Below are 27,987 nucleotides of genomic sequence, written 5' to 3'. Positions count from 1 at the left end.
TAGGTCATTAACAAACGATACTAACTGTGTTTCACAGGACCTGTTGTGTCGGAAGCCATGTTGAGATTCATGAAGTAAATTGTTACTTTCTATAAATGTTTCATTAGATGGGAGGATATGATGTGTTCTAGGACTTTACTAACTGTAGACGTGAGCGAGATTGGACGGTAGTTTTGAGGAGCTGATCGTTCCCCCTTCTTGTAAATAGGTGCCACGTTAGCCACTCTCCAATCATAGGGGACCTCACCTGTGTCCAGTGATTTCTCAAATATTAACTTTTAAGCTGGGGGCTGTGACTTCAGCAGTTTCCTTTAAAAGTCTTGTACTTATTTCATCTGGACCTGAAGCTTTGTGAACATCCAAGTTTTGAAGTAATTTAATTATACCGGAAGTGGTTACGTTGATATCCTCCAAGACTGGATGTGGGCTGGGACCTTTGTCAGGTATATAATCTGGTTCATTGGTGAATACTGATTTAAAGTGTGAGTTAAAAACATTTGCCTTTTCTTTGCTATTAGTAATAACTTTATTATTGGCTTTAAGAGCCTGTAGTCCATTATTATCCTTCTTCAGCTTCTTAATAAAATTCCAAAATTTCTTTGAATTTATTGAAGAGGTTCCATCTTCTGAATTTGTAATGAGTTTAGAAATGTGAGCATCGTGTGATTGTCTCATTTGCCGTTGGATGTCATGTTTCAGTGTCAAAAATCTACTATGTGTTTCTGGTGAGCGAGATGCCTTGTATAGGTGATATAGTTTGTTACGTTTCTTTATTTGTTTTCTTATAGTAGAGGTTAGCCATGGCAAGTCACAACGTGTTCTGGTAAACTTGTGTGGTATATGTGACCTTATCCTGTGCAAAACAGTATCCTTGAATTTCATCCAGAGCTCATCTACGGATCTGTTATTAGGAGAGCTAAAATCGGGACTATTCATTAAGGAAATTATATCTTGCTTTATAGAATCCCAGTCGGCTCTATGATACAGGTAGACTTCTCTATGGCTCTGCTTATTTATTTTGTGTTGCACTTGGATATTGACACAAACAATATCATGATCACCAAGGCCAGGTAAGATGTCAACAGTGTACTTGTCGTTGGGGTGATTCAGGAAAAACAGATCAAGTATATTTTGGTGTCGGGTTGGTTGGTTACCTATTTGTTCTAATCCATGTTCCTGCATTACATCAATGAGAGCAGAGTGGGTAGCAACATGTGTCCTGTTTATGGAAAGAGATATAGATTCCCAGTCAATGCAGGGAGCATTGAAATCACCAGTTAGCCATATTTTAGCATCTGTTGTTGTCTCATGAAGCTTTTACAATGAAAGGTTTAACTCATCGATTTATTGCTGGTCATCAATATGTGGTCTATAATAAGCACCTATGAATAGTTTGTTACCATTACCTACAACAACCTGTAACCACAGGAGTTCACACTCAGTTTGTAAGGCTGTCATTTCATAGGTGGGTATTAGTTTAGAAATGGCTATCATAACACCACCATAACCATCCGGTCGATCCTTTCGACGCGTGCCTGGTTTAAGAATGTTAATTTAAAAATGAAGTAGGAATCTATGCAATAGTGAAACAATTAAAAGATGAATGATGGTATTACAGCATAGCTCAGTGGGGAAGTCCCTATTTTGGCACTGAACAAAATAGCTAATGTGCCAAACAGGGGCGGATCCAGACTTATAGAAAGGGGGGGTCAAAAATGAACTGAGGCACTACATTGTCTCTGGTTTGATAAGGTGAGACCAAAAAAAAAAAGGTCACAGCCAGCTGAAAATAGTTGCCCACCTTACCAACCACGCATTTATAGCTGATAAAGTACATAAAAATCCTTAAATAGCTCACTACACACTGTTCTAATACCGTGACTGCTTTATCAGAGTATCTCGATCTTGGTATACTAAAAATTTTTGGAGGGGGGTCAAGAGCCCCCTTTGACCCCCCCCTGTATCCGCCCCTGGTGCCAAAGTAGGGACTTTCCCACCGAGCTATGCTGTAATACCATCATTCATCTCTTGTTTCAGTGCTTTTTATTGCATAGATCCCTATATATGTGACCGGGCCTGCGAAAATAGGGCATGTGGGCACAAACTACACCCTGTCACATAACATCTCATATCTCTCTACTGGAATAGAATATGTTCAGTCTGTTACTGGTATTTTAATGCCAGCTAAATGTTGTATAAGTGCTGAAAATTTCATAGCCACACAACAACGGAATACTAAGTTATGACATTCTGAAGTTTGAAACAGTAGGCAATTTTTATGTGCCCACATGCCCTATTTTTGCAGGCCTGGTCACATATTTCATTTTTATAATGGACACCTCCAAAATCCACTACAAAAAGGATCTAAATTACTTAGACCCTTTTTGTGGTGGATTTTGGAGGTGTCTAAGTTACTTTCATGTTTACTTAGACCCTTTTCGTGTTTATTATGTTGCACCTGCACTGGTAGCGTTGGCAACACATCTGCACCTGAAAATTAATTTTAAAACCGTAACTGTTGTTACAGGTAGAGTAATGGTTTGTTTCTACTAATTAACACTACATTTCTCTGTTACAAGCAGTTATATGTGACCCAGTCTGAGAAAACCGGTCTTATCGCCCATGTCAGCAGATTCGATTTTTCACCCAGGACACACAGCTACATGAATAAACTATCTAATTCCACACTTAAAATCAGCTAGACTTGAGTGGTCTGGTTTTGCTGGCTGCTTTTCCCGAGCCCAGTGGCGATCCGTATGTGTGGTGTGGGGCCTTAATGGAGCTCTGGTAGGGTCCGCAACGCGAAAAATCGATATCCTCCAATCAACTATCTAACTATTGTCATGTGTTAGGCTAAGTGTAACTTAAATAACATCAGCGTGGCAGCCAAGTTTGTCACTTTCTTCTGGTAGAAAACGGTACAAATGTCTTAAAATCACGTGATTTTTCGTTGCAGCGGTTCGTAGGGTTCTTCGTATGCCACGATATTCACTCTCAACATTGTTCAAGTAGTCTATCATCAACTCAAAGTATTGGTGGTTTGATTTTATTGGTCAGTTTCTGGTGGCAGCACGATCTGTGCAGCTTTTTGGCGACAGACAAAATGTTTCTTCCTCTGGAGCACAGGACAAGCAGAGCAGCAACTGCGCCGTGGGTCAGCAATGACCAGTACTAGGTAAAGTACCTGCACGCGGAGTATGGTTACAATTGAAGCTTGTTAGCCATCTGGCTGAGCCATCTATATGCTGAAATTCGGTCAAAACGACGCGATATTTGCAAACAAATACCAGAATAGTTGATACATCAGTGAGATAGTCTCCAACAGCAAGGATACGAAGCTTATAAACACCTAACAATACGGCTATCTCGCCCAGTAAACGCATAGAGCAATCCAATGCCTGAAATAGGCACTCACGTGATCGATATTCAAATCTCGAAAAACACAACCATAATCTATTCCAATGACCTTAAAATCACTTGGAATCAAGTGACTATCAGTTTGTCTGCATTACGTTCAGCATATCGATTAGCCCACCAGCCTAAGACTCTCCCTATGATGCCATCACAGCATAACACACACCTGCACTGGCCCAGACCACGCCTGAGTGAACAATTAGCAGAAATATTTACAAAAGGAGTACACTGCATGGTTCCTATTCAGAAATGAAAGCGATTTCATGAGTATCTCCGCGATTTGAATTTCGATCACGTGAGTGCCTATTTCATGCATTGGGTTGCTCTATGCGTTTACTGGGCGAGATAGCCGTATTGTTAGGTGTTTATAAGCTTCGTATCCTTGCTGATGGAGACTATCTCACTGATTATCTCACTGATGTATCAACTATTCTGGTATTTGTTTGCAAATATCGCGTCGTTTTGACCGAATTTCAGCATATAGATGGCTCAGCCAGATGGCTAACAAGCTTCAATTGTAACCATACTCCGCGTGCAGGTACTTTACCTAGTACTGGTCATTGTTGACCCACGGCGCAGTTGCTGCTCTGCTTGTCCTGTGCTCCAGAGGAAGAAACATTTTGTCTGTCGCCAAAACGCTGCACAGATCGTGCTGCCACCAGAAACTGACCAATAAAATCAAACCACCAATACTTTGAGTTGATGATAGACTACTTGAAAAATGTTGAGAGTTGTTGAAACCATCATGATAAATGAGACATGTATATACATTTACAAATTCAGTAACCCTCGGTCACATGCGACCACAAGGCTGGTGATCAAGTGATACCAACGTGGGCATGGCAAGGGAGAAAAGTAATTACAATTACAAACAAAAACAACAATAATTACAAACAAAAACAACAATTACAAAACAAAACAAAAATATTAAATTACAAGTACATTATCACAACCACTCTCGGCAGTCCCTTGCCATAAAAATCCTCTGGGATGCAGTCATACAAACCTTCGAGGCATCATCCAGCATCCGTCGAACCAGTGACCTTGTGATATTGATGTCCTTATCAATAAAATGTAGTACATTGTAAGTGTTAGTGACTGAAAATTGCTGGAAGTGACCTAAAACGCTGATCTCAAGAGTCTCATAAAAGTTGGTAACATTTAACCGATCTAGCTCTGATAGAATTTGGTGGTATTCAGCCTTATTTTGTTTGTGGGATCTAGCCTGCTCAAGATGGTGGGCACTGTCCAATGGACATGTCAGTTCAAATAAAAGTATACTAGAAGTGACGGTATTATGGATAACAATGTCTGGTCTGAAGGGGGTCACAATCACATTAGGTGGAAGTGTAGATGGGGGTGACTCACTGGCTCGCAAGTTAGGAAGGTCAGTATAAACCCGGATATAGGGCAAGTCAATGTAAACCCTGATGAAACTGTCGACCAAAGACTGAATGACTAAATCATGTCGATAAGTGTACCTTTCCTGAGATAACGCAACCGGGCAACCCCCCAAGACATGAAGAACCCTACGAGCCGCTGCAACGAAAAATTACATGATTTTAAGACATTTGTATCGTTTTCTACCAGAAGAAAGTGACAAACTTGGCTGCCACGTTGGTGTTATTTAAGTTACACTTAGCCTAACACATGACAATAGTTAGGTAGTTGATTGGAGGATATCGATTTTTCGCGTTGCGGACCCTAGCTCTGGTCAGCCTGGGAATGACTGTATGTGGCTGTACAGCTCTATGGTGTTGAATAAGTACCTCTACAGTAAATTTCCTTTCATTTTAGCCAGTTTTGGGACTTCAATGGCTCAAAACTTGGCCTAATTCATCTCTTGGCCTTCCTTTTCAATTTTTGAACACCATCTTGTCCGCCTTCCAGGGCCCCCACCTCTCACCCAATTTGCAGCTCGCGTGATACAGTCAACCTCGGTTTAAAACTATCTAAAATGGCGGGAAACTTAGTTGTTGGCTACTTGTACAGTGGATGCTCTGGAAGGTAAGGAATTGGTGTAAAACGTGTGAAAATTTGGTACACATAGCTTCAACCATTGGCGAAAACCGGAATTTCTCGATACTTTTAAATAGGCGATAAGCCCGGTTTTGTCAGACTGGGTCACATACAACTACAGATTTATAGCCAGATACTCTAGAACAGCTAACTTACCTATTTCAGCCATGAAAGACATCCAGAAGTAGTGCCAGCCACAGCAGCCAGTTTATTATTGGGTGGATCACGTGATCTCACGTGACACAGTTGTAATATGACTTGTAAACTCTACAGTCTTCCTGTATGTTTATTATGTTCCACATGTTAATAACTGTTAAAATGCTATATAAATGTGCCTTGTTGAAAGTTGAATGGCAGTTAGGCCACTCCAAGTCATACCTTAGTTTCTGGTCACTCCCTAGCCAACAAAAGGATGCGGGCGGGCGGGCGGATGATCAGGACTTCAGGACTATCATAGACTCTTACATATACACCAGTAATACTGTAATGTTATTAATTTTGCTCAATTTACCCATTTCATATTGAGTTTACAACCAAGCTTAACCAACATTCTTATAGCATAAGTAGTTAATTATGCTTCTGCAAAGTGCATTGTTGATGGCTAGCTACACTGCTGAGCACAACAATGTGTAGCTAACACTAAGGAAAGGTCTGCTCATGTAGCTACTTTTGCTTTACAAATGAAATGTTTCATTAGCTATGTCAGGAAATTATTATTTATTAGCTAGCTAATAATAATCCAAAACTATATTAACACATCAGAAACTCTTTCAAATGTGAAGTCTTAGTCAATTATATATGCATGTGTTTCCAGCCTTCTATACAGTAAACCTTCAGTAAAGTAGCTGTCAAAGTTTTGAGTTGAGTTGTTGAGTGCTCCAGGCTAGTGTTTTTCAGTGATCATGTGGGAAAGCTAAGTTAATGTTTTAACTAAGGGATGCCATGCACTTGTTAATTTAGGACCATACTTGCAATTATTTAATCATGGAAAAGTTGAAGTTTGAGCTCACCAAATGTTACCGGATTTCTAGTCAGTATATCAGTGATCAGTGATAAAGAAGTCCAAGTTTAGATCCACTAGAAGAGTTACTAGATTAATCATTAGAGGACCACATCTGAATTGTTAGGAAAGTTTAAGCTGTGGTATATCTGATCATTAGGATAGTGATCAATGCTACATACATACTGAAGTTACTTACTGGCAACAGAAGCATTACTAATAGCTATATAGCTAATCAAGGACAAGTCAAAAAGTCAAATAGTAGTATCTGTCTATTCTAGTATTAAAGTTAAGGGTAGTGTGACTGCTCTATTAGAGTATCTCGATCTTTTGCAGTGTTTAAAAATCACTGTCTTTGGTCACATACACTTAAGCGCCTGTAATATTAATAATAGTCCTCATAAACTGGGGTTCCAGTTTTCCATGCGGGCGGGTGACCAGAAACTAAGGTTTGACTTGGTGTGGCCTTATCTATATATAGCTAGTGCTACTACCTAACTAGTGACAACTTACAAAAGCAGATCTGAGAACAGATTTATAATTCTTGAAAATCCACTTTTCCAAGAAAAATTACTAGCTACCAATAATTATTATGCATGTAAATGTTTTGTTATTGAAAAATAAACTATGCATAGCTACATGTACATATAAGTAGTGGTGTAGTCAGGCCTCCACGGATGGGTGGGCACACTCACCCACACTTTTCATCCCATGCAACTAACTAGTATAAAATGCGAGTCCATCCTTAGTGGACTCTGCATACATTTGGTCTAAAAACTGTTTCAAAATTGCATAAATGTATCTAACTAGCTAATAATACGCTACACTGCTGTTCCTGCAGCTTATTTCACTAGTCTATAATGCTACTGCATGAATGATATAGAAGCTGGAAATTGAAACTAACTTATTACACCTCCTTGTCTGGTCTCCTTTAACTCATCTGTACTTGCATACAAATCTTTATACTCCAGCCTGACTCTTGAGATAATCGTATGGCTTAATTCAACCACCAATTGCAATTATTTGCCTCCAACCGACTTTACACCATTTTTGTCTATCGATCACTTTAGGTCACTTCATCACGCCAACAAAAGAACATCTGTGCTGTTGCTCACAATTCAATATTTCAGATGTGAAAAATAGACTGGATCTCTCCTTCCTCTCTTCCGCGCCTAAATTTTGGATCACGTGATGATGTGCATTAAATAGAAAACACTGACATTACACGGATCATGTGATGTAATTATTGAACTTATATTAATATCAACTGCTGATTTACAACGAAAATATCGCGCTACCAAGGTATGCACTATTTGTCTCTTGCTCGTAGTAACAAAAGCAAGCGGGCGCCACTCTACTAGAGAAATTTTGGTGGGCACATGCCCACCCAGGCCCACCCTTAGCTACGCCACTGCATATAAGCATTAATTACTTTAGCCTTAAACACAGCTGCAAGTAAATTAAGTTACTATTACATGGCTTTAAAGTACACAGGAATTCATCATCAACTTTTCTTATTAAAAAGGTATTTAGTTCACAGTAACTTGCACAATATAATCTAGTTAAAGGAATCACTTTTACAGGCATAGGTATACATATTCTTTGTATAGTATACAGAAAGGAAAGTAATGGACTGATTCTTTCCTAGCTAATTGTACAATTGCTGAATGTCAAGTTACATAGTAAAAACTTAAATGTGAATATTGTGTGCATTTACATGATTGAGCATAAAATCTCTGAATGCATGAGCAGGTCTAGGGGCACCCTTATCCCAGATATTGTAGTCCTGACGTGTCTCAAATTTCAAAATTGTAGTTGTATATAAAATGGAACATTTTATCCTGAACATTGCACTGTTACAGTAGTAGAAAATTATTATAAAAGCTATATATATAGCCAGAGATTATATTAAATTTATCTAAGGTGCAACAGTCATTAAAACAGGCTTCACTGTTTCCATACATCCAATTACCTTTATTCACTACATTATTGCAGTGCTTCACTATACAGACAATTGAAATTGATGCTATGATCAATTGTATACTGTGTAGCTATTATGAATGTACAGTGAAATGTGTTACTTTCTGATATCCCATTCATGTAATCCCCAATACTTGTTATTGCATGGCTCATGCTATTCATAGAGATATATGCTTGACTTAATATTATAGAAGGACTTTCTCTTTCTATAGCTTTTTGTACCATACTTTCTATAACTTTTTGTACCATTATGCTATGGTAATGCAATTTTCAGCCCTTAGTAAGCACTTAATTGACATTATGATGCAAGTTACAGAATACAAATATTCTGTTCTAGTACTGAGATATGACCTGCAGAGTGACGGAGTGTAGTTTGTGCCCAGATGCCCTGTTTTCACAGGCCCGGTCACATATAATTATTGGCTGGGTGTAAGGAGTTTAAATTGCATGAGTGTATATTGTAGTCATGCAGATAAGTGCAGTCATTCCCTTACTGCAGTTTACAACAATTATCAATTAGCTCAGATGTTACAGATTTTCCCAACAACTCTATGAGTACAGTACAATATCAGCTCATGGAGGACTGGAACATGTAGTATGTTGTCAGTGACCAGTGAAGGTGTTACTGTGTTAGTAAGGAACTCTCCTAATTTGATGACATTTCATGTTATTGTGAGGGTTTGTCAATACACAGAAACACATGAAAGATCCCATGCAAATGTCTTATAGAGATGAGACTGTAACATGCAGGGAATGGGGGACACCTGTATAATCTGAAGATTTGGTAATAGTCCCAAATTATCCCTTAGCATGTAAACTGACCTGGAAAACTTATAATAATCAGGGCACTTTTGGTCCATCCCAAACACATGTACAGGTTTCACTGAAGAACAGTTGCTTTTTTTTATAACTGTATGTTTTAAATTATCAGTATAACAATGCAGTGAGAATGAACTAAAATGCCATCTCAACATGTGTAAACTCTGAAACTGTAGAGGCTATGGCATGCCCCCCTCCTAAATATTGGATAGAAGCTCCTCCAGAGTCAGAGATAGTAAACAACCACGTCACTCTCCTTTCTATTATTATCTCTACCAGATTCAATAAGAGGTGGTAATGATATTTACTCTAATAACACTATGATGATACGATTTCATGAATTTGCTTGGAATTAAGATACTGATTGAGTATGAGACATTGTTGCCTTTTCATGCCCTTGATAACCAAAATCAGTGAACATCAGTATCAAGCGTCTTAAGGTGATATTTCAAACCGCTTTACAGGTTAACATGCCTTCCAAAATCAGTGAACATCAGTATCAAGCATCTTATGTGGCATTTCTAACCACTTTATCGGTTAATGTGCCTTTGAATATGCAAACAATTAAGCCCACCCACCCACCCACCACAGGTTTGGCAATTGGCTGTTTATAACTATGATTATCAGAAATGGAGATGAAAAGGCTCTATTAAATCAGAACAGCTAGTGCATTTTTGTAGCTCACATTGTGCACATGCTAATCAGTTGCTGTAGTTAATGTCCACCCATGATGCAAGCAGTATGAGAAAACGGTATTGTATTGAAATGTATTAATTTTATATATTTGCTGTATCATAACATCTAGCTAGATACTGCTTTTCCTAAAGCCAATGCAAGTAGCTACTCTAAACCTCCAAATTTTATTGCAGTGACGTCTTTATGGCAAAAGATAGAATAAAGATCTTAAAAAACAATATTATAGTTACATGTTCTATTCATATACTCCTGTTCTTTCACGTGGCAATGAATAATCACAAAATCATTTTTCTTTTGTATACCTAATTGTGTAATAATTGTAGCTGAATGCCAATGCAAGGCCTGAGCTTCACGGTAGCTAGTTAGCTTTAGCTAGCTGGCAACAGGACATTTTGCTATCAACGTTAGGCCACACCAAGTCAAACCTTAGTTTCTGGTCACCCGCCCGCATGGTAAACCTGAAACCCTAGTTTATGAGGACTATTATTAATATTACAGGTGCTTAAGTGCACGTGACCCAGCAAGACACTTATTTTTTACTGCAAAAGATCGATATACTCTAATAGAGCATTCAGGGATTCCAATAGAGCAGTCACACTACTCTTAACTCTAATATTAGGTATATATTAGGTATATATGCCACACTAATAAAATGTTTCTAACTATAGCTAGTTTTGTCCTTGATTATATAGCTGTTCAGATTATAACTGTTACTAATGCTTCTGTAACCAAAGTAATTTCAGTAGCATTAACTACTAGTCCATGCAGATGGGCCATAGCTTTAACTTTATAATTCAAATGTAGTCCTCTAATGATTAGTCTAATTCCTTATCACTGAACACTACAGGGGTATGGAAGCCGGCAACATTCGGTGAGCTTAAACTTAAACTTTTCCATAACTAAAATTAGATTGGCAAGTAGAAACCCTTATAGTTTAAACATTCGGATGATCACTAAAAAACAGTAGTCTGGAGCACTCAATGACTCAAATCTTTGACAGTTACTTTTCTCAAGGTTACTGAATAGAAGGCTGGAAACACATAGCTAGTGGGCTAAGACTTTACATTTGAATGAAGAATTTCTGATGTGAAAATAGAAGTTAAATTTCATTGTGTATCATTATCATTTGAACAACTTAGCTATAAGTCATAGTAATACTTTCCTGACATAGCTAATGAGACATTTATTTCACTTGGAAAGCATAAGTAGCTACATGAGCAAAACATTTCCTATAGTATATTCTAAATAAATAAATAAATATATACTTAAATGCTATACATCAGTGTATAGCTAGCCATGATCCATCAACAACTTTCCTAGTGCATTTTTTGCCGAAGCACAACTACTTATGTTGTTGGTTAAGTATAAAATCAACATGAATGTGCTAAATTGAACAAATAATAATACCATACAGTATATTGTCACAGTAGAGTCTATAGTCCTGAAGTCCTGATCATCCGCCCGCCCGCATCCATTTGTTGGCTTGGGAGTGACCAGAAACTAAGGTATGACTTGGAGTGGCCTTACATGCGTTAAGTACGCTCTCTAATCAAGGTTATGCAGTTGACTACTCTATTAGAGTATATCTCACTACTTAAGGGCCAGCGCTAATAGCGCAACTGAGCCGCACAATGGGAGTCTCGTGCCCAGACCCCACCCACTGTGTTCAATGCAGTGGGTGGGGTCTGGGCATGAGACTACACAAGGGATCGATTTTAAATAAAGAACACCTACATAATGTTAAACCTTCCTACTGAGTTATTGGTTTATATAGTATCGTTTTTAATATCAGTACGTGACAGGGTGAAATTACTGTATGTCTCGCGAAGGCTAAGAAATGTTTTAAGTGAAACACCGTCACTGTGGAGGGAGTTTGTGTGGCCATATTACAGTAGTGATGATGAAAGTTGTGTGAATTACGTGTTGAAGATTTGTGGGCAACACGTGAAGCGTTTATCCTTTCCACATCACGTAACACCATCAAAACTAGTGGGTATGTCAAAACATTGTAAGAACGTGATCCAACTTAAGCTATCAACAAATAATCTAAACCCTGAGCAACTAGGAAATATTTTGCTGTATATGAAACATCTACAAAGACTGGATATTCAGTGGGATACTGATCATGAAATCAAGCGGTTACTTGATGAGGTTGTTGGCATGAACCTAATGGAACTAATAATTAGAGTGTGGCTTAAACATGATGGAGAAAGGTATTATGATAATGAATTCTGTCAATCATTCAGTTTCTTTTTAGATTATTGGATGTCATTAGGATTTGTACCTCAGAATGTTAGCCTGTTTATGGCAACAAGAACCTTCGAGCTTTGGGAAGAAACCCTGTTAAATTTCTGGTACAAAGCCAAGTCTAATTCTCCAGATGGCTGCACCGGTTACTTCAAGTGGTACGTTAATCACAAAATACCCATGAATCTCTTTCCAGTGTTGCTACCGGTACTTCAATTGGAGTTGGGTCGGACTGCTCATCTTCCATTAATGGATTGTGGACTACATGTACAAGGATTAGATGATTTGGTAATGTTGACTGGTTGTGTTAATAACGGTAATGCCGTATACAGAGCAATAGTTTATAAGCAAAAGTTTGGTCAGGAGCTTATATGGTCACAGTTTAGTAGAGATCTCTTAAGCAATACTACCAATCTTAATTATATAATTGAACTTAATCTTCCAGTTTGTAATCTGTCGTCTGACCAATTAAGACAAATTGGTATTACATTTCCCAATCTTCAGCGACTTGACTTATCTCAAAATGAAGTTTGCTTGAGAAGATTACAAAGTCTACGAACTATTGCCAGTTATTGTCACCATCTGCAAGGACTAAACTTGTTTGGCATACCAGCTGTCAAAGTGGAAGATCAGATTCAATTTTGGGAAATATTGAGTGATATGAAGTTGACCCACTTAGCAATAGACTTGTGTCTTACGTTACCATCTACTGAAGATGACAAACAAAAGATGATTAAAATGTTTGAGAAATGTTCAAGTCTGCAAGTACTGGAAGCTAACATTGGATTTTGCCACCAAATAAATATGAAACTAACAATATTGTCCCACTTCTCTTCATTAGTTTTCTATAGAACTCATTCTATCTCTATAGACCAGAGTGCTGTTCTACAAGATCTATTGGCTGGATGTAAAGCGTTAAAATTCTTGTCAGTGACTGTACATTCTAGTCGTATAAGTGTTTTACAGTCGTTTCCATTGATATCTTACTGCAGTTTACAACAATTGTTAGTTACCTCAATTGCTACAGATCTTTCTGATAACTTTACAAGTATGATATCAGTTCATGGAGGACTGGAACATGTAGTGTTGTATGTGAGATCAGTGACCAGTGAAGGTGTTACTGTGTTGGTAAAGAACTCTCCTAGTTTGATGACATTTCATGTTATTGCGAGGATTTTTCAGCACACAGAAACACATGAAAGAATTGACCCAAATGTCTTAGAGATGAGAATAAAACAAGAATACTCCCAACATCGACTGTTTGTATTCGGTAGTTATATAATAAAGGTAGATAGTTGGTTAGACTTGCTAGACCATCATCGTAACAGCGACCTGTTTTCAATGTGGTCTTTAACTTAGTTTGCATGGTAAGATATGGCTATATTCTTTAGTGCATGGATGATGTGTTTGTTTGCATTATACAGACTAGAGTTTGTATTGTATGAAGCAGAGTTATGTGTGTGTGGTATACTAATAGTGGCCACTTGTATGTTCATGGTGTAATGGATGATTTAAGGTGTACACGTATATATGTGGAGTGGACCTTTGCACCTGTCGACCATTATATATGAAACATGTATTGTTGAAATTGCCATCTAAGTGTATGATGCTTTTTGAATATTTAAGCATGCTATGTGCACTAAACAACTTTAAAACTCCTACTTTAGATCTGCACTCGGTGGCATATTATTTGAGCCAAAGGTAACTTCACCATAATTCCAGCTGCCAAACCCCAAAGGTGTACTTTTGATTTACATACACACAAGTCTCTAGTGTTTTGTAAAATACTCTAATAAAGCGGTCACTGTCTTCAACAAATTTGAAGCAGTGTATGCAGGGATCTATAGCTATGTAGGGTACCACAAATATTCTTTTTAGTAGAACAAATTATATAGAGCACAACACTGGCTCTTTATAATATAAGGTACAGGCCCACCCCTACGCTATAAACCCAGCTAGTCCATATAATATTTATATCATGAAGCAAAAATTTCAAAGAGTTTGTATACATACCTTCTATTATAACTGCTATACATATGACATAACTATATAATTATTATGATCATGTACATGTATGGGTAATGATATCGACAGTGTGTAAGTGATAACAACGTAATGGTTAATGTTTAATGAGCATTTTGTACTTGGTTTAGTTTACAATATGCTCCTTTCCATCAATTGACTGTGGGTACCAGTGCTGATCATGATGCCATCTTTGATGACAGCAATGTGTGTATTGTCGGCAGACACTGTGCAATCACAACACTGGTACAACCCTTCCTGGTACTGTCTAATGCCTCTTGAACAACCTGTAGAAACATTTTACAATGTTCAACATGTATAACTTTTACCTCTTCACTTTCTGTGTCTAAAGCTGATGTTGATTCATCTGATAACAGTATTTTAGGATCTCTTATTAAAGCACAAGCTATGGTTATACATTGCTTCTGTCTTCCTTCCCTGAGCTCCTACCTTAATTTTTATGTTGTACCCTTATACAACTTACAGTGACAGTTACACACTATAACAGTTACGGTAATAGTGACACATGATACTTGTGGCAAGGGTGTTTGCAGATTTGGCTGCTGCTTTTACTTCTTCATCAAAGGTAGTGGATGTTGTCAGCGATGGTGATATCAAACAAGATTGGCTCCTTTGGCACCTGTTTATGTATCCAATGGATATTGAGAGATTTCAAATCCTCTCCATTGAAAAGATAGTCTCTTTCTAATGGGGGTGGGGGCTTTAATGGATTGCCTGACTACACTTACTCTCTTCTCAATGAGGCCAGCTTCTTGTCAGCACATCTTAAGGTTCATGATCTGGAGCCAGCAGCTGCAGTGACTCATATAGAGTTTAATGAGTTCTGTGTTCTACAGGTATGTTCTACTATTACTGTCTGTCTGTCAGTAGCTTATATACTCATTACTTTGCAATTTGTATGTGTGTGTTCAATTTGATTGATTAATTTAATTCTTTTTAAAAAGACAATGAAATTATGCTGGATAACTACATGTCACAAACTGGAGGAAAAGATTTTTGGAGGCAGAGCTGAATTCAATACATTGTAAATCACTGATGCATGTAATACTCCAGCTGTTAGCCATAGCCAACAGAAGCAGTCATCAAGGTGAGAAGGCACTCAACCATTGGTACTTTTGTGAAATCAAAAGTGGTGGCCATGAAATTGCTGCAATGATGTTAGTGATAATCAGTTTAATAATGCACAGTGCTAGATATTATAAATTTTGTTTCATTAACATGATTGCAGCTATTTCTTGGCCATCACCTTTGATTTCACAACTTTTTTACAACTTGGCATGAATTTCACTTCTTTTTGTATTAAATACCCCAAACCCAACCATAATAACTACTGACCAAAGTGACATTCTACAAGACCTATTGGCTGGGTGTAAATTAATATGTTTGAGTGTATATTCTAGTCGGATAAATGATGTTGTATACCCCATAAAGTTATCGGGAAGATCTATAGCAATTGACAATTGTTGTAAACTGCCTGTAAAACACTTATCATGGAGGACTGGAACATGTAGTGTTGTGTGTGAAATCAGTGACCAGTGATGGTATTGCTGTGTTAGTAAGGGACTCTCCTAATTTGATGAGATTTCATGTTATTGTGAGGGTTTGTCAGAACACAGAAACACTTGAAAAAGTTGACCCAAGTGTCTTCGTGATGAGACTAAAACAAGAGTACTCCTAACACCGACTGTTTGTACCAGGTAGTTAATGAAGATAGTCAGTGGATTGGCAGATATGAAGAAGTATAGTAATAAATTATTGTTTGACCATGAACGTAACAGTGATTTGCTTTCAGTGTGATCTCGTACTTTTATTTAGCATGATAGTGTATAACAATGCTTTAGTGTTTAGAGTGCTTGGTTTTATGCTTTGAAAAACTTTGTATTGTGTGAAGCATATAGTAATTATATATATATAATGTGTAGAATCTTGTTTATCTCAAACATCTGAAATGTTTATCTCAAACATCTGAAATACTTGGTTAATCAGACTGTCTAAAGTGTTACACATGATCAGGAGCTCATAATCACCACAAGTCCTTATATAAACTCCTGACATGGCTAATAATTGAAGGGAAGTGGTTGCAGATGATTAGCTAGTGGCAGCTGGAGAGAGCAGCTATTCAAAGGAATTGGAATGTGATTAGTCAACTTTTAATTGTTTGGTGCATGGTGACCACCGGTAGCACACCAGTGGGGATAGCCTACTTGGAATGAAGTGCAAAATACTCTTATACCATATCACACAATCTAAGGCCAGTCATAAGCTCCTGAGAGTACATTGTACCACATATTATTAACTCTCCTGATCTTCTATATAGTTTGTTGAGTCTAAGCCCTGTTCATAACTGTAACTTTGGATCATACATTAGTATGTAAGGAAAAGTTTCAAGTTCAGAAACTTTAAGATGGCATGGTTTTTCCATGTGTGTGTGTGTTTGTGTGTGTTTGTCCTAACACAGGAAGTCTCCTCTCAGAGTCAATGAAAGATGATAGTTATTACATTTTCTAAGACGTACAAAAGACATTTGTATACTCTAGAAACTCTGTAGTGGAATAGTCGTGAAGTTTGTGTTTTGCTTGGAGTTGATATGATTGAGTATATATGTAGGATATTTTTAAATTTTATCTATTAAGGCTTTACAGCACAAGTGCTGAAGGTTAGAATCCTGTGGAGTGTCAGCCTCTCAGACAGTGTACCGTTAGCTTCAATGATGCCCAGAAAAAACTTTTGTAGATAAAAAATGGAAGCATTTTAACTTGAAAATTATGAAGTCAAATTAAAACCCAAAGATAGCTAGCTAGAGGATACATATATCCTATCACTATAATGAAGTTATCAATTTCATATAAGTCTCTTGTAATTTATGGATCTGTTTATGACTGTGACTGTTTTATTAGAGTAGTTTACTATTATTTGCTTTACAGCATATATACAAGATATGTACAGTATAATCACTTTAAAATCTAATGTATGCTGAAAGTCCACTGGCATATATACTGTTATCCTGTGCACACTTAAACACCTTAAGTGTATATAGCTCCACAATTGTGATAGTACAGATTATATCTCCAACTCTCTACAGTAATTTGTGGTGAAAGGGTATAGGCCCCATCCCTAGATAAGTATGTCAAAACCCAAGCCACTCCATAATTATAATAAATGAAAAATTCAAAGAATTTGCATACATACATACATTCTATATAACTGTTATACATATATACAATCTGACACATGATGATTATATATGCACACATGAGTAATGAAATCGACAGTGAGTAAGTGATAACAACCTAACAGTTAATGTTTAATGAGCATTTGGGCCTGGTTTAGTTTATAGTATGCTCCTTTCCATTCCATCAACTGGTTGTGGGTACCAGCCTCGATCACGACGCCATCTTTGATGACAGCAATGCGGTCAGCATTGTGTATCGTTGACAGACGATGTGCGATCACAACACTGGTACGACCCTTCCTGGCACTGTCTAATGCCTCTTGAACAACCTGTAGAAAATTTTAAAAATGTTAGACGTGTATAACTTTTAAATAATAGCTATATATTACCTTTTCACTTTCTGTATCTAAAGCTGATGTTGCTTCATCTAATAATAGTATTTTAGGATCTCTTATTAAAGCACGAGCTATGGCAACACGTTGCTTCTGTCCTCCTGATAGCTGTGCGCCTTGAGCTCCTACATTTGTGTTGTATCCCTGCAGGTATGACAGTGACAGTCACACTATAGTGGTGATGGTAATAGTGACATACCTGTGGCAGGGTTGATATGAAACTATGGATGTTAGCAGATTTGGCTGCTGCTTCTACTTCTTCATCGGAGACTTCCCTAAAGTTAGCTCCGTATCGGATGTTGTCAGCGATGGTGGTGTCAAACAAGATTGGCTCCTGTGACACCAGCCCAATCTGGTTACGTAACCACTGGATGTTGAGAGATTTCAAATCCTCTCCATCGAATTTCTAATTAACAGAAATACATCACAAATATTTACAAACACTTCTAAATATTTCCAACTATCACAAATATTTATAAATAGTATTCCTAAAACAAACTGCTAAATATAGTATCAGCATTTAATAAAAGCAGACCCTCCTAACCCGCAAACAATAAAAGTGTTCAGATCAAACCCCATTCACTCTTTAATAGAACATACACTTATCTACAGGGATGTACATTCAAATTCTTAATTAAACAGTCATTTTTTTCAGTTTGGAAATACTCGGCCAAGTGTATCCCAATTATTTCCTTACCAATAAACCCTGGTCTGAGTCATACAGTCGTTCTAACAGAGACACAACCGTACTCTTGCCACATCCACTGGGTCCAACAAGAGCCAGTGTCTGACCAGGCTGTACACTGACACTCAATCCTTGTAATACTGGAACATTAGGTCTTGATGGATAAGTGAAGTAGACCTTCTCCAGTGCCAGCTCTCCATTAACATCACTCTAACAAATACACCATAGGTAAACATTACACTGTACAATGTAGCTACTTATCTGTTACAATACAAGAAGCTAAGCATAAAATTAGGGCCCAAAGTAAACACTGTGACATCTTGATCAAGATAATAGCCATAGTTACCTTAATAATAGATGGTCACAGGTTACTTTACATATCATTTGTTAAAGACAGATAGACTGACATTTTGTCATACACTTGTTCGGCAGGTTTTATTATAAAACACATTAGTACAAACCATCCTCAAATCTTGTCACTTACTGGTTTCAGTCCTTCTGTGGAGTAGCTGTCTATACCAGGCTCAGTTTCCAATAGTTGGAACACTCTTCTTGCAGACAAGATGGCGTTAGAGTAGTTGGGTAGTAGGGCACTGATTCGACCACTCTGTACCCCAGCCATCACCAGGGCAAATATCACTCTATATACAAATCACAGATATTAAAAAGGTGTATGGTGCTGTTACAATATATTTTACACAATCAGAACATGTGCATTATACAAATAAATGAAAATTAGCTCAGTTACTCTAATAGAACATACAGTTAATGTACACAACCTGCTTAGCTAAGGTACACACAACTTTTGTACAAAATACATAAGCTACACCTGTACGTACACATCTAAATCAATGGCTTGTACACTACAACAAGCAATGGAACATAGTCTTGTGTACCAGATTGACTTTCTCTATTGTCGGAAAAATGGGAAAAAGCTCCACTTTTTACTGCCCACACACACAATAGAAAAAAAAATCAATGCAAGACTAAATTGGAACATACATGCCAGGCACTCAAACACAGTACACAAATCAGACATTATTTAGATTGATGGTACTAACGTGATTAGTGCTTTATAGTCGACTGAAGCAACATTGTCAGAGTCTACAGTAACAGCAAAGGCTCCATATCGGAACACAACAGCATAGAGGAAGTAAAATGTTCCATCAGAAATTCCGCTCATGACCCCATAGAATACTGCATTGTACAATGACTTCCTAAAGTAAAACAAAAAAGCAATAACACTGAAGTACTGCTGTAACACACGCACACACACACACACACACACACACACACACACACACACACACACACACACACACACACACACACACACTCAACACAACACATACGTACACACACACACGCACGCACGCACACACACACGCACGCACGCACGCACACACACACTCAACACATAAGCATGCACACACACACTTACTTGTGTGGAGCTTTAAGCTTTTCTTCAAACAGATTTCCCATTTTTCCTCCTAAATTTAGTGATGTTACAGTTCTGATGTTTACTATGGCCTCATAAGCAATCTACGTATACAACAAAATACAGCTTGACAGTGATAGCGTATAACTCATAACACAGGAAGTGACACAGAAATAACACTGTGTATATACATACACATCACTTCAGCACAATTCTTTATCATTCTTGACAAACGTTCTGACAATTACAAATAAATGTTACTTTATATCTTACATTGCTCGACTCTTCATAACCTTTCTTTGTGCTAGCAGTTACTCCAGCTAGCACTCGCCCCTGGAAGGCTTGTGTGATGGCGACAACGGGCAGGAAGGCAAGAATCAGTAATGTCATTGGCCATGAATAGTATAGAGCTATTATCAAAGATGCTACCACAGTAGCAACAATCTCCACCAGTAATCCCAACCGTATACCAACAGCCTGTACAACAATAATGAAATAGTCAGCTGAAAAGATTAAGTGTTAATGAAGTGACTTACTCCTTGTACTTGAGCTGCATCATGAGACAGACGAGTAGTTAGTTTGCCAGTTGAGTTCTTGGTTTGGTCAAACCAGGTCATATCCTTAGATAAATAAAAGGAAAAGCACGTAAATATAAACTAGTATTTGTGGTTTAAAAAGATTTCATGTGAAACCTGAGTCATGCAGCACTGTCATTACTCTATAGGAAACGAAGCATACTTTGGTACTGTGGTCCAACAGCTTGAAACTATAATACCCAAATTAATGCCCACCTGTCGCAGCATGTGTTTGAAAGACTCTGTTCTCAGGCGAGCAGTAACATTCTCAGCAGAAATACTGAAGAAAACAGCCCTCAGAAATGCAGAAAGACCACCAAATACTCCAATTGCAACCATCAAACCAGCCCAGGGGCGAGAGTTCTCTTCAGCTGTTTCAACATTTGCAAAGTCCTATAGACAACATCACACAGGATTTAAGTTACCACAATACAGCCAACTACCTAAAATGATAAAAAGAGTTTTTACAATGACACAACTTACATCTAACAATTCTCCAAATATCACAGTGTAAAAAGGGAACATGAGTCCATTTATAGAAGAGAAGAACATCCCAAGGATGATGTAAGGTAACTCCGGTAGGCTGAGCAGTAATGCACGCCACAACACAACCCCCAGTGAGTAGCTAGCAACTAGTTGTTTCAACTAAACAATACAACACAGTTTACAAAGATGTGATACATTGCAAATGTGGTTTACATACTTCCTCCTCGTTCTCCTCTGATTCTTTCTTTTCCTTCTTTCTGGTTTCTTCAGAAGCATTAGGGTTGCTTGGCTGCCTGGAATACTGTCGGCTTATCTGTTTCTCAAATTTAATGCCATCATCTGGTGCGGACGCTTGCCGAGCATATTTCTTCATCATGTCTGTAGCAATACACAAACAAAGTGTGGTCCCTTTTTTCATGAAAAACACACAAAAACAAAAGAGAATATTTTAGTAAATAAGAGTAGGAAAATAGCATCAAAAAGAGAAAAGAAGTTAGAAAAACTTACCAGAAATAATTGGATTGTCTCCTGCATCTCCTTCTTCACCATAAGACTATAAATGTACAGACAAGTCACATGGCAGTATAACACAATGATTGGAGTGCATACTGTACCTGAGCTGTTACAAGGTCATAATATACTCCTCTCATTTGCAGCAATTGGGAATGAGTCCCTCTCTCCACCACTTTACCATTGGCAAAAGCTGCAATAATGTCTGCCCCTTGAATGGTGGACAGACGATGAGCAATGACAATGGTAGTACGACCTTGTCTGGCCTGTACAAGTGTGATAATAGTTGTACAATCATATTTTAGGAGGGAAAGAATACATACCTTGTCTAAAGCTGCTTGTACTTGAGCTTCACTTTCAGAGTCTAAAGCGGATGTGGCCTCATCCAGTAAGAGTATTTTGGGGTCACGTACTAGAGCACGAGCGATGGCCACACGTTGCTTCTGCCCTCCTGATAACTGTGTCCCTCTTTCTCCTACAAGAGTATCATATCCGTCTGGGAGTTCACTGATGAATGAGTGAGCATTAGCTGCCTCGGCTGCTGCTTCTATTTGCTTTTGAGTAACACCTTCTCTACCATAACGGATGTTCTCAGCTATGGTGGTACCAAACAACACTGGTTCCTGGCTAACAACTCCAATATTCTGTCTCAACCATGGCAGACATAATTCCTTCACATTGTATCCTCCAACTTGTACCTGGTAGGTGAAGGAGCAAGTTACAAGAGATATAAACACTTCCAGATGGTTACCTGTCCTTCAGATACATCATAGAATCTCTGTACTAATTGTACTACTGTGCTTTTGCCACAACCACTGGGCCCAACTAGAGCCAAAGTTTGTCCAGGACTGACACTAATGTTTAGTCCATCTAACACCTGAAGAAAAGTACGTTTATTAATAATAGAACATAACAATCAGATCATAAAAATTCACCTGTACATCTGGCCTGGATGGATAAGTGAAATGAACATTAGACAATGTAACATCACTGTCAAATTTCTCTGGTTGAAGACCCTGATCTGTATCTGTACTGTCTATCTCTGGTACCTACACAAAGATGTGAGTAATACCATGCTTGCAAGATAGGCACTGTTGGTTTACATATAAATGGCACACTTCAACATACAAAAAAAAAAACACTCAACTTGCAGCACACACACACAAACACATCAGACCAGCAGTCAGCACACACACACACACACACACACACACACACACACACACACACACACACACACACACACACACACACACACACACACACACACACACACACACACACACTAGCAATTTACTCTGTCTATTGTATCAAATATCTCTCCAGCTGCACCTCTTGCAGCAGCAAAATCTTGGAAGTTAGGAGAAGCATGACCAAGAACTTGTGCCCCCATTATCATTGTAAAGAAGGTCTACGTGGTATCTCATAAACCCAACCAGCAAGAGTTATGCTTAATTTCACTTACAATCAACACATCTCCAGTTGAAACACCCGACATGTTAGTGATTAGGTAGGCACAGAACCTAGCCAATATGTTAGCATAATTAAGTACCATAATAATTTTCTAGTCTTACCAATAAGCAAGTCCTGCTACAGAAAATAGAATTGTTAAGTTAATCCCAATTCCAATTCCAGATATCACTTCTTTCTTTATTCCCAACTTCTTTGCAATTTTCAACAGTCCAGCATAACTACATAAAAATACATACTAAATTTATACTTCAAACATATATTATTATACCGTGATACTTCTTTGTGTTGTCCACCATAAACTACAACAGTACGAATTGATCCAATCACTTCCTCAGCAACTGCACCAGCCTCTGCATACTGTGCTTGTTCATTGGCTGTAAACCTTGAAACAAGCTAGGGAAGATAAAACACAGGGAATTTCCATACAAAGTAACTCCATCAAAAATTTATGCATAAAGTAATTTTAAATATTTTTACTTACTTTTTGTCCGATACCTCCCACCACAATGACAATTGGCATACATCCAAGTATCAGTAGTCCCAGTTGCCATATATACAAAAATCCTATTATTATTCCACAAAAAAATGATCCCAGTGCCTGAAAAATGAATGCCAGCTTGTCACCCAATCCAGTACCGACTTTCTCCAAGTCACTATTTAAAAATGTATTTGTTTATGACTGAATGAAATAAATATTGCTTACTCGTTGAGTCGTGAATTGATTTCTCCAGTAGGGTTGAGATCAAACCAAGCTATCTCCTGCTTCAGAATTGATTGGAAATATGCCACACGTATCTTCTTGACTTGACGGTTAGCGGCAAACTGGAAAAACATTACTTGAATCCACCCAGTCAAAAAGTTTATCACTCCCAGCATACAGTACTGGTACACAATGGGGTGGTTGATTGTGTCTATGAGCTGGTCCTCAGCGTCACTACGATTAGTACAGTTTGTGGTCATGTTTCCTCCACAAAATGTACTACCAGCAAATGTTGCAAATTCGTCAAGAGTATTCCCAAATACAACGAGGAGAAATACAAAAGCAACTCCATGTGCTATTGCTGCCACTGCACCAACTAATATAAACAGCAAGTCCAACTTTGTTGCAAATCGGAACTACCAAGGTATGCATTCACATAAAACAGTATATCTGAAGTGAATAATCTCCTTACCAGTTCAAATGCACCAGCAACTCTCTTGCTTTTCTCTTCATCTGTTGATTTTGCTCCATCCTCATTTTCACCGTTCTTATTGGCGCCATCCCTGGATAGTGCAATGGTTAAATAAACAAATGAATTATTAGTGTGCTTTAGACGTACTTTACAGCCGAGTCCATTTGAATTCTTATTTTGTCATCTTCTGAGATCATCAGTATTTCTTCGCGAATAGGACTCGTCGATCTATCCTTTTCCGCCATCTCCAACGAGCTATCAAAAAATCTTCTTTACAGCGCAAAATTCTACAAAACTTTTAACAACAATCGTTTGTCTTCTACTTGAGCCATGGAGGTCAGCCGGCCCCTTTTATACACCCTCACACACGCGCCAAAGACTTGCGCAAATAATGTACGGAGAATTACTGTGAATTACTAGTACACCGATATCGTTTTATTTCCTTATTTGAAGATACGCGCTTATATGATGTAACAGCTAAAAATGGAATTAATCAACCACATCCCGTGTTCTGCAACATCGTTGCACAATCATTACGTAATGGCTAAAAATAGAATTATTGAGATCACTCATTCAATGCTCAGCGTCTTTATAGCGCCATGTAAGGTAAGGGGTTGGAGATGGTGCGCGCTGATGCCATGAATATTACTATGCAATAAAAGGTCAAACACTCAAACAGTTGAGACCAGCGTAGTAGTGGATCTCAGTTAGCTATAGGTGAACATTACAAAAAAAGTTAGCCACATCATGACTAGCCAGCTAGCTATAGCTAGAAGGTTTACAAAAAGCTCAGGCTGTAGGCCTAAGCTAAGAACATATAATTATTGGCAGAACTGAAACTGATGTTGGCAGGGTGAAAGTGGTGTGACAACTAACAAACAAACAACAACAATATAATTGGATAGCTAAATTAAAAACAGGCTATGGTTAGGGAGAAGCCTGGTTTGGCTGATCAAGTAGCCGGCCCCATATTAGCTAGCAATTGTTTGCAAGCATGAAATTACCTAGGCTATACTGGCAACTCCTGATGAATTGTATTGGCGCTAGTACTTTAGCCTATAGCTCAGAGTGCTATATTTAACTATGTATATGTTATGAGTGTACTTTGCTGAGTAACAGCTTAATCATTACTGTGTGACTGGCCTACATCTACTTCATTGTCATCATGCATAGCTAGTTGGGCCGGGCTGCTGACTTGTATTATGTTGTATGTAGTGTCCCTTACAGTAGAAATTTTGGTATTTGAGAACTCTCTATTGTTAAGTACTCACACATGTTCAACATGCTCCGCTATACTGGGCCATATATAGAGTCTATACATGCAGTGGTTTACGAGTAGTACAATGATACATACACCACACTGAAGCACAATACAGTGTATCTGATCACGACAGGCAAAGTGCATTAAACTCTACAGACTTCATGGAGTCCTTGATGGTGTCACTCCTTGATGACAAACACAGTGCATCATGTGAGCTCATAATGGTATGATCTCAATGAGTACTCAAGTACTATAATCTTACTATCCAAATACCACAATCTGTATAACTATAATGCCTTAATCATGGGGAACCATCAAATGGTAACAAATTGGAGCAAAGTAGAACTGCCAACACTTTCATTAGAGAACACCATATAGGTATGTAATTATTATCTTCCTTCAGCATTTTATTTATTTATTTATTTATTAGTTATTTATTATTTATTTATTAGTGCTTTATGGCAAGTTTGCCAAGGGTCTGCAAGCAACTGGTGCTTTCAGCCTGAAACACAATTATAGCAACTATTAATTAGCAACTTAGCTAAAATGTCTGAAAGTTTGATGTTGGTAGGAGATCATGACATTTGCTGCACGGACAAAGAAAATGGTAGGTACAGTGATTGTTATCGTCGAAGTGATCCACAAAATGATTCCACATAAATTTCAGTCTTCAGTTTAGCCTTGACAGTTGTAATAGATTCAATTACAGGAAGAGCTAGCATGCATTCCACAAACGAGGAAGACGATGAAAACAAGAGTTTCTATTTAACCTGAGTTGTTGGTGTGAAGATGATGTTTGAGTTTGTTTACTTTGTTATGTGTAGAGGATCTGGTGTGTCCCTGAGTAAATGTAATGTAGCTATCTGTTGATGTCAAAGTGTGATTTGAGTGACTTGTTTGCAAACAAAACATCCTGGATCTCAAAGATACATTAATGGTAAGAGATAGAGTAATAGCCTGGAATTACTCAATTGCATTGCTCAACATTGAATACGCTCAAAAGATAAGATGTCCTTGATTGGGTACAGTCGCCATTTAACTGAGAGCAATAGATGAGATGAGGACGAACTAGAGTAACATACAGATGTAGTTTGACTGATGAGCAGTGCTTGGAACAAAATGTACACCGTATCAAAGCCAATGATTTGTATGCTTTGGATATTATAGAATTGTAATGATTTGACCACATCAAGTCACTGGAGACAATCACTCCCAGGTCCGACTTTTGAGACTCTTGAAAATTGATTTCAGTGCTGGAAATAAGATATCTGGTGTTGGAGATTGGAACATGAACACATTTGGTAAAGTTGATGGTTAGATGGGAAAGAGATGTTTGATGAATAATGGAGTCAATATCTTGCTGGAGCTCATGATCCTCATCACATGAAATGGTCATAAAACATTTCATGTCATCAGCAAACTTCAATATTTTGCTAACTTCTATACTGGAAGAGATACTGTTCATATAAACTAAAAATAATAGGGGGCCTAAAATACTCCCCTGGGGGATGCCAGATATAACTGGTAGTACACTGACTGATAAAGTGTTGTTGATAGATACCTGCTGTACTCGATCAGTGAGATAGCATTTAAACCATGACCATAGTGTGCCGGTAGTGCCAAAAGACCAAAGGTAATTTAGTAGAATACCATTTGAAACAGTGTCAAAGGCATTACTGGCACACATGGTAGATGGTAGATGGTAGATGAATTCTACAGAGATGGCTATTGATGTGCCTTAATATAACTTTTCCTGGCATAATCATGCAAAGTAGCTACTAGTATAGTCATTATTTTTGTGCATAGCATCAGTTTCAAATATCAGTAGGTGAAAGCTACCCTATGTGTCGATTAGGTAGCAATTAGTTACACTGACAAGAACAGTGGCTGAGAATTGATTCATTGTATTTGACAGGCCCATGCTCTGATCTGTGGACCTTTTGGGGATTCAGTGTCCCATCAAAAGGTTACAGGTGGTTATGTTTTGGAGAGTATCTATTAATTACCATCACGTGAGTAATTAAAACAAACTTACTTTGATTTTCACCGGATATTTCAGTGAACCAACCGGAAATTGACTGCAAAAAGCGAGGTCAAAGGAGGGTGTGGTCTAGTGGTGCAACGGATTTGCCATGCAAAACAACAATTGATTGGAGGATTGAGCATGTTTATTTTGTTGCCAGTTGAATTGATACTTCTTATACTATCATTTCTGCCCGCTGTGCGTGACAAGATAAGATTGAGATGTGTTTCGAGGAAGCTACGTAGTATCTGTGAAACGCCATCATTGTGGCGCAAGTTTGAATGGTCTTGTTACGAGGATCGCGAGTGTGAAGAAGTGTGTGTACACAGTGTATTAAAGTCATGTGGTGAACATGTTAAACTACTGTCTTTCCCGGATCACGTGCCACCTTCAAAGCTTGGTAAGATGTTGGACTACTGCTGTAATGTAAATGATCTTAATATACCAACAACCCAACTAAACCTGGAACAAATACGGAGTGTTTTAGATTGCATGAAATCTCTACAGAAGCTTGACGTTCAGTGGAACCGTGAGACTTGGCGTCTTTTGAAGTTAACATTCAACACTAACCTAAAAGAGCTA

The 27,987-nt window shown here is 38.1% G+C and overlaps 3 protein-coding genes across 3 annotated transcripts; 1 reads left to right on the top strand and 2 right to left on the bottom strand.

The window, feature by feature from the left end:
- Positions 1–264: 264 nt before the first annotated feature.
- Positions 265–1,182, bottom strand: LOC136239885 (uncharacterized). Its single transcript, XM_066030630.1, has one exon. The coding sequence runs from the start codon at positions 1,180–1,182 to the stop codon at positions 265–267; it is 918 nt and encodes a 305-aa protein (XP_065886702.1).
- A 10,412-nt stretch (positions 1,183–11,594) lies between these two features.
- Positions 11,595–14,854, top strand: LOC136241099 (uncharacterized). Its single transcript, XM_066032271.1, has 2 exons — positions 11,595–12,141; positions 12,186–14,854. The coding sequence occupies exons 1-2, from the start codon at positions 12,129–12,131 to the stop codon at positions 13,532–13,534; spliced, it is 1,362 nt and encodes a 453-aa protein (XP_065888343.1). The 5' UTR covers positions 11,595–12,128; the 3' UTR covers positions 13,535–14,854.
- Positions 14,855–17,365: 2,511 nt separating this feature from the next.
- Positions 17,366–24,504, bottom strand: LOC136240489 (ATP-dependent translocase ABCB1-like). Its single transcript, XM_066031479.1, has 25 exons — positions 24,269–24,504; positions 24,122–24,212; positions 23,653–24,065; positions 23,431–23,602; positions 23,218–23,342; positions 23,051–23,167; positions 22,942–22,999; positions 22,774–22,887; positions 22,412–22,525; positions 22,228–22,353; positions 21,800–22,174; positions 21,581–21,742; positions 21,474–21,519; positions 21,184–21,344; positions 20,964–21,125; positions 20,697–20,873; positions 20,442–20,525; positions 20,179–20,382; positions 19,909–20,009; positions 19,529–19,684; positions 18,952–19,108; positions 18,480–18,677; positions 17,982–18,188; positions 17,780–17,926; positions 17,366–17,719 (listed from the first exon to the last, which is right to left on the bottom strand). The coding sequence occupies exons 1-25, from the start codon at positions 24,364–24,366 to the stop codon at positions 17,516–17,518; spliced, it is 3,969 nt and encodes a 1,322-aa protein (XP_065887551.1). The 5' UTR covers positions 24,367–24,504; the 3' UTR covers positions 17,366–17,515.
- Positions 24,505–27,987: the final 3,483 nt, after the last annotated feature.

This window comes from Dysidea avara, chromosome 12 (assembly GCF_963678975.1).
Source record: "Dysidea avara chromosome 12, odDysAvar1.4, whole genome shotgun sequence".
NCBI classification, from domain to species: Eukaryota; Metazoa; Porifera; class Demospongiae; order Dictyoceratida; family Dysideidae; genus Dysidea; species Dysidea avara.
This window is presented reverse-complemented; position numbering and strand designations above follow the sequence as displayed.